The 8126-nt window shown below is 44.1% G+C and overlaps 1 protein-coding gene across 1 annotated transcript; it reads right to left on the bottom strand.

Annotated features, from left to right (window-relative positions):
• Positions 1-1828: 1828 nt before the first annotated feature.
• On the bottom strand, positions 1829-7317 carry LOC122255822 (cathepsin D). The gene is made up of 9 exons (XM_086552494.1): positions 7157-7317; positions 5813-5930; positions 5241-5364; positions 4470-4575; positions 3996-4208; positions 3532-3654; positions 3132-3231; positions 2611-2754; positions 1829-2030 (listed from the first exon to the last, which is right to left on the bottom strand). Exons 1-9 carry the CDS (start codon positions 7213-7215, stop codon positions 1872-1874), a joined length of 1146 nt encoding a protein of 381 aa, XP_086408620.1. The 5' UTR covers positions 7216-7317; the 3' UTR covers positions 1829-1871.
• Positions 7318-8126: the final 809 nt, after the last annotated feature.

Below are 8126 nucleotides of genomic sequence, written 5' to 3'. Positions count from 1 at the left end.
TTGTTGTCTTCATTTTCATTATCATTCATACATGTCTCCATAATAATTAAAGTAACTTTGACAATACTCCTATCACGCCTTATGATAATATCGTCCGTTACAGTAACAAGTTACTCTAATATTGCTACCTACTCGTCATCATCGCTGCCTGTTGTTGTTACTGTTGTATTTCATTTAATTTGCATATACTTATATAAGTCATTCGCTTCGTGAAACCTCTTGTTGTCTCTCTGGTTTAAATAACACAAGGCGGTTTAGTTAAACACAAGTGGATGAACTACTTCAGTTTCCAAAATACGCTGGCTTCCAAGTGCTTGCATATCTAACTCTCTTTCTCTCTCTCTCTTTCTTTCTCTCTCTCTCTCTCTCCCTCTCCCTATCTCTATCTTTCTCTCTCTCTCCCTCTCCCTATCCCCCTCTCTCTCTCTCTCTCCCTCTCCCTACCCCCCCCCCTCTCTCTCTCTCCCTCTCCCTATCTCTATCTTTCTCTCTCTCTCCCTCTCCCTATCCCTCTCTCTCTCTCTCTTTCTCCCTCCCCCTCCCCCCCCCCCTCTCTCTCTCCCTCTCCCTATCCCCCCCCCCTCTCTCTCTCTCTCTCTCTCTCTCCTCCGTTCTCTGACTACCTTTCGTTTTCACCCTCTTTCTCCCCTCTCTTCTCTTTCAGAATATTTTCCCATCAGACATCAATTTCGTCAGTAACCTATTGTTCCCTCGCACAAAATTAAACTTAGCTGTTCAACTTTTCATGTAAAAATGTTCATGTATTTTTCCCAGTCATTCTGGGATTTAAATGTCAAATGCCAGATGGTGCTTTGGTTGGAGTTGTTCGTTGCATAGCCTGTGTTTGTCTTTCCTTGTATTTGTTTAGCGTGTTTGTTTAAGGGAATGCCGAGAGCCTTATCGCCATGCAAGTGTAAGATTATTTGTTTAGTCACTCAGTAAAGTTGTCCCATTTCGGAATATAAATCCGCGAACTTGAGTTGTCTTTAGAAGTAAATAGTCAAGGTTATCTTCGAATATTAGTTCCTTTGATTGCAAATTGTCTTAGGATTTTGAGAGTATGCAAGTACGTGGATGTAGATGGCTAAGGAACATTAGAATAACACCTATTGTTTTTTTGTGCAACATTACGAGACCATCTTATTCTATCTTAAATGTAATCAACATGTCTATTATATATGTTTTTTTTATGTTTTGTTCGACGCACTCACGTTTCCCTTCTTTATCACAGACAGACTTTATTCAAATTAGCATCCTGTAGCAATTGTCTGACCTACACGCCCCTTTTTCTAGTCTATATTTATTTTCCTTTCCTTGCCCCTTTCTCTCCCTTTACCCTTCCCAGAAATCATCAATTTTTGGTTCACTTCAGATCATTTCTCATCTGTGCTTTTAGGCACTTTCCCCTTTTTGGTGCAGACACTAACGGAGAATAATATTATAAAAAACAATTTACATGACAAGGAAGGTCCATATCTAAACCACCAAATACGAAGTCATTCCTGGCCATTAATGTATCTGCTATTGTTAATACACACAGAAATACACACACACACACATACACACACACACTCATACACACACACACAATCACACACACACACACTCATACACACACACACACACACACACATAGACACACAGACACACACACACACACACATACACACACACACACTCACACACACACACACCAAATATCTTTGTCCGTTTATTCAAAGGTCTTTTCTCTAAATGAAGGGAAGATTTCGAAGAAACATATATCTCCTACGGTTATATTTACTTTTTCTCTCTTTTTTACCTAATCGAAGGAAACATATAAAAGGAACGTAATTCCATATTTATTTTCCATCTTTCGCGCTAAAACGCAACTACTTGGACTTGGCGAATCCCATGCGCTTGTTCCCGACGTCGAACTCGGTGTAGTAGCGAGCGATGAAGGGGTCGCCGAGGATCCAGGCTTCGATGGTGCCGAGGTTCAGGCCCAGGATCCCCACGATGCACACGCGGGCGCCAGTCTCGTCCACGTTCTGGGAGGAGGAGGACGTGCATGGGTCGAGGGGATTATTTTAGGTGAGGGAATGATGCGGTTGGGAAGAATGGGGTGATGGGATCGATGGGATGTTTGTCTGTGTGTCTGCCTTGGATCAGACAGATGGGCAGACACATTGACACATAGACAGACAGAGAAACAGACAAGTATACACACAGACAATCAGACAGACAGATAAACAAACAGAAAAAACAGACATACAGACAAATAGACAGATGAACAAACAGAAAAACAGACAGACAGACAAATAGACAGATAAGCAAACAGAAAAACAGGCAATCAGACAGACAGATAAACAAACAGAAAAACAGACAAATAGACAGACAGACAGATAAACAAACAGAAAAACAGACAGACATACACATAGTCAAACAGACAAACACACAATCAAGTAGACGGACAAACAAACAGACAGATACACAAACAAACAGACAAATAGACAAACAGACAGACAAACAAACAGACAGACAGATAGACAAACAGACAGACAGTCAGACAGCCCTTTGGATAGACAGACAGATAAGGCAACAGCCATAAAAGAGCCCGCGACTAATCACCTCAATGACGAGCTCGGGTCCGGTCATGTCGAAGTCCTTCCCGCCGAGAGTGAAGGTGAAGAGAGGCATGTCAGGCACCTTCTCGCAGCCGATCAGCCACTCGCCGGCGATGAGGGGGAAGGCGCCGAAGTCCTGCATGATCTCCTGCATGACATTTGAGGAAGTGAGAGATAGTATTCTATGTACATACATACATACATACACGACCCCCTCCCCCCCCCATATATATATATGTGTGTGTGTGTGTGTGTGTGTGTGTGTGTGTGTGTGTGTGTGTGTGTGTGTGTGTGTGTGTGTGTGTGTGTGTGTATGTGCGTGCGTGTGTGTGTGTGTATGTGTGTGTGTGTGCATATATACCGACTTTTCTAAACCAAAAAGAAAGCTATCGAAGAACATCTTTTCTGCACTTATTTGAAATTAAACAATAGATAAAAAATATCTCCTGATCATATCTGTTCCCAAAGGAAATGATCAGCTGATTCATCTCGAAGACAAGGCTCGCGAGACAGAAGGATACCCACCTTGACCTGCGCCTTAGGACCTGCAAGGAGGGAGGTGCCTGTGTCCACGATGGTCTCACAGGGATTGCAGAAGTCCTTGGCCACGCCGCCCACCTTGATGCTGTTGGGATGGATCAGGAACTCAGGATTTGGGAAGAATCCAGGTTTTAGGGCATCGGGGATTCTAGGGGCCTCTCGAAAATGCACCTCTTAGTGCTTACATCGTAAAATACGTTCGTAATGATAAACTATATGTATCAGCTAGTTGTCCTATAGTGCCCTTGGGTAATTCAGGCACATGCATCTCCACAGAGTTCTGAGTCGTCGTCATCATCACTACCATCATCACTAACATTTCACAAGAGCGTATTAACCACCATTATGACATACAAAGATACTGTCCTTATTTTCAGCAACTTACGCGTCGGCCGTGAGCTGCCAGTACCCCACCCTGGACACGGGCACGTAATGGAACTCGCCCTCGTAGTGGTTGGGGTCCGACCCCCCCAGCACGAGCTCTCCGCCGAACTCGTCGTTCATGTCGCTGAGGAAACAGAACGCGAGAAGTTAAAGAAGCTGAAATGTGGAATGAAGCTCTGTCGAGACTTGGAGATGGACGTGTTTCCATTTTTTTTCGTCCCATTGCAAAGCGTATGAGCATGATGGGCAAAGAACTATCAGTTTCGCATTCAAGTTAAAGCCAAGAGTGAATTCTACACTGTGATACCAGTCGTCCTCATATTGGGCCAACACTTTGAACACTCTGTAAGAATCAAACCCAAATTAAACCCTGAAGACTCCATCAAGAACAACGAGAAAAAGATCAGAGCTAGAAGGAGAAATAATAAAGATAAACCTCGAGGGCCAGACCGCCCCAAGACTCACTGGTTCAAGTAGAACGAGAAGACAGGCTCGTCGACCGCGTTCTGCGCCACCATTGTGTCGAACACCGTGGGGATGCCCATGACGGAGATCTCGGTGAAGGCCATGCCGATGATGCCGTCGAATGCCCCGGCGACGAAGGCCAGGCCGGGCTCCTGCGTGGCCTCGGCGAAGGTCTGGTCCGAGATGGTGACGTCACCGACGGACACGACGTCACTTTGAGGAGGAATGGAGTGTGAGGTGATTTTGACATGCATGTTAAGGCTTTGTTTAAATAGTCTTTTTGCACATATGTTAGTTTGTCATTGCTAATTATGCTTCCTCTTTAACCCTCAGTGATGCCTCCTCATACTAACCTCTCTCTGCCAGTCCCTCTGTCCTCCTAACAACAAGAGTGCCACAAGAGACAAGGAAGAAAACACTATTCGCCATTTCCCTTTCCTTCAGCCAAGTGTCACCGCTTCCAGATCCACTTACCTGGAGAGGAAGCCAGCGAGAGCGCCCGACCCGTACTGGATTTCGAAGTGAGTCCCGTTGGGCTTGTGCGTGGAAGACAGGACTGAGTCGTAGCGGTTGTGCAGCTCTGCAGGTGAATGCATTTGCGGGTTATATTGCAATTAATCTTGCCTTGCTTATGGAGATGTATCTGCACGGAAGCTACGAATAATCCTCCCGATGTAACTGTTTGCAACCCCCGGTGGAGATTGCATAGACGTTCAAGCCAAGGGCTGGAGGTGAGAGCTGTGTGTTCTGCTACTACATTGTTTAGCGGAGAGACGAGAGAGAGAGAGAGAGGGAGAGGGAGAGAGAGACAGAGGAGGGAGAGAGAGGGAGAGAGAGGGATAGGGATAGGGATAGGGATAGGGATAGGGATAGAGATAGAGATAGAGATAGGGATTGGGATAGGGATAGGGATAGGGCCCTATAGAGATAGATAGATAGAAAGATCGAAAGAAAGAGAGAGAGAGAGAGAGAGAGAGAGAGAAAGAGAGATAGAGATAGAAAGATAGAAAGTTAGTAAGAAAGAGAGAGAGAGAGAGATAGAGATAGATAGATAGAAAGAGAGAGAGAGTGAGAGTGAGAGAGAGAGAGAGAGAGAGAGAGAGAGAGAGAGAGAGAAGAAGAAAAAAAAAAAAAAAAAAAAAGAACCAAGAAAGCAGAAACCCAGAAAGAAAAGTAAACAAACAGACCACCAGAGGAGGTATTTCAGAACAACCTCAACCCGCGCCTCATCATTCGTTTACTCACGGCAGGCCAAGTTGATGATGGAGCACTGCTCAGATGGCACCCACATGTTGGAGGAGCCTGTGTCGAAGATCACCTTGAAGTACTGGCCGGGAGTGCCGATGTAGATGGGGCCGAAGTACTGAGCCTGTGAATACGAGGAAGATCTGTTATGACTATCACTTTTATTCATATATTTTTTCTTATTATGATAGGGAGTGAAAATGTAGTCTGGTTGATTTGTTATTTTTTTTTTATTTAGTCTCTATAGAGTGCGAATCACGAAGTCATCGGATGAAGACAAGGCGTTGCTGTAAGAAGGTTTTCCTCTATTTCTCACTAAGTAGTCGAGGGCGTGTAAAGAACATATAAGCAGATATTCAGTGCCAAAATATTTACTATGCAATTACCAAAAAATTGATGTCCTAAGTATTAACTATACTGGAGCTGTAGTTCGTTATAAAGCACTCAAATTTCTTTTGCCATCTGTTTTGCGTTCCTGATTTACACACTATATCTTACACACCAATCTTATGCAACAAACATCAAGATACAAGCGAAATATGATAATAAAAAAGGTTAGAAATGACACCTACATCGTTAAAGTTATCGAGGGTAAGGTTGTAGTCCTTAGCGTAGCGGCTGTTCAAGAAGGCGTGGGAATGACGGAGCTCCGAGAGGGTCCTTTCTCGTGGCACTCTCTTGAGGGGGACTCTGTAGGTGACGACACTTCCTTAGAGTCCGAATTAAGAAGATTTCGTAACACCGGGTTTATGCATTTTCTTTCACGTACATCAAGACAGCCAACTTCCTCCTCCGTCTTTATGAATATATATTTTTTTTCTCCATCCGAGCCTGATCCACTCATTTACTGTCCACTGTATTTTAGTTATTTGATTTCGACCAGAAACCCTGACTGGATTCGGTTTTATCTATAATTCTTTATAGATAAGAGTTTTTTTTATGGCAGACAGACAAGTATTCACTACAAGACAGACAAGTATTCACTACAAGACAGACAAGTATTCACTACAAGACAGACAAGTATTCACTACAAGACAGACAAGTATTCACTACAAGACAGACAAGTATTCACTACAAGACAGACAAGTATTCACTACAAGACAGACAAGTATTCACTACAAGACAGACAAGTATTCACTACAAGACAGACAAGTATTCACTACAAGACAGACAAGTATTCACTACAAGACAGACAAGTATTCACTACAAGACAGACAAGTATTCATCGATTGAGGCACATTGCAGATATGGCCTGCAAATTGCATCTACAAGCCCAGTGATAAGAGAGAATATTGCACGCTATTTGGCATGAATTTTATGCATGCGATTCACCTAACATCATGAGTGATAATGCAGCTCTCTCTCTCTCTCTCTCTCTCTCTCTCTCTCTCTCTCTCTCTCTCTCTCTCTCTCTCTCTCTCTCTCTCTCTCTCTCTCTCTCTCTCTCTCTCTCTCTCTCTCTCTCTCTCTCTCTAGTTCCCGGTTTCCACTACCTCCCTTGATAGCCCATTACACCCTTTCACTCAGTCACACACCCCTCTCTCCTCCTCTCCCCCTCTTTCCTCAATATTCGCCCCCCACCCTTCTTCCCCCTCCCTCGCACCTCATCCCTCTCCCTCCCTCCTTCTTTCTTCCTCCTCTTCCCTCTCCCTCCCTCTCCCTCCCTCCTCTTCCCTCTCCCTCCCTCCTCTTCCCCTCTCCTTCCCTCTTTCTTCCTCCTCTTCCGTCTCCCTCCCTCTTTCTTCCTCCTCTTCCCCTCCCATCCCTCTCTTCTCTCTCTTTCCTCCTTTCCCCCCTTCTATCCTCGTCTTTCCCCTCCCTTCTTCTTCTCCCCCTCCCATCCCCCTCTTCTCTCTCTTTCCTCCTTCCTTCTTCTCCTCCCCTCCCCCCCCCCCCCCCCCCCCTCCCCCACTGACCTATGGAGTTGAGCGGACGCGACCGCCGCCAGCACCAGCAAGCACAACAGAGTCCTCATCGCGGTGGACGTCGAGCGCAGAGCAGTTTAATTCGTGTCCCTCCAACCCCTTTTATGTGTCTTCGTAAGGTCTCATCTTATCAGGATTCTTGTTTTTTTTTTTCTTCTTCTCTCTCTCTGTCTTCCTGGGTGCAAGTGCGGTACGTGGCGCTATGATTAGATTTTAGAAGGTATTGCAAGCTGTTGCCGGTTCGGTGCTACCGTCTATCTATCGCTCTTTCCTGTTCATGATTTCTCTTTCTCTCTCTTTCTCTGTTGTTTATGTCCTCTCTTGTTTATTTTGGCCTCTTTGTTTCCTCTACACCTGTCTCTCTATTTGCTCAACTCTTTTTTTCTATTTAAAAAAAAGGAGAAGTTTTCTTCTTTTTTATCAATCTGATAATTTTTTTTTCTCTCTATCAGTCTGTCGGTTAAACCCAGAGGGTCCTAACCTCACTGAGGAGCTACGGGGGGGGAGGGGGGGGTGAAGGTCAGATAAAAAAATATTGATATTCACTATACCTTTGTACGAAGTTGTTATACATTTTTTTGATATATTGTAAGTGAATTGAATGTCATTTTGCCTCCCGAAGAAAACCCGTAAATCTGTAGGGTTGCCTGAGATGCTACTGTACAGGGTCAGGTAACATAAAATCGTCATGGTTTACTGTAATCATATTTTGAGAATGTTATACACTGTATGAAGCAATCAATTGAAAAGGGACATCTATTGTTGTGTTTATGTGTCCAGGTGCGTTATTCAAGAGGTCATATAAGGGTCAGTGACACTAAAAAAATAAGGACTCTTGGCTTAGACTTTTTCTCCTTTACCTCTTATGTCTATTCATTTATATGTTTACTTTTCGTATACCCTTATACCTGTTTTATTTCATCATTTTCTATCTATCTCTCCGATAAACTGTTCTATTATC

Source organism: Penaeus japonicus, unplaced genomic scaffold, assembly GCF_977035675.1.
Source record: "Penaeus japonicus unplaced genomic scaffold, GWHDUDI00000001_assembly GWHDUDI00000027, whole genome shotgun sequence".
Lineage (NCBI taxonomy): Eukaryota > Metazoa > Arthropoda > Malacostraca > Decapoda > Penaeidae > Penaeus > Penaeus japonicus.
The sequence above is the reverse complement of the archived record's forward strand: the minus strand, read 5'-3'. Positions and strand labels throughout refer to the sequence as shown.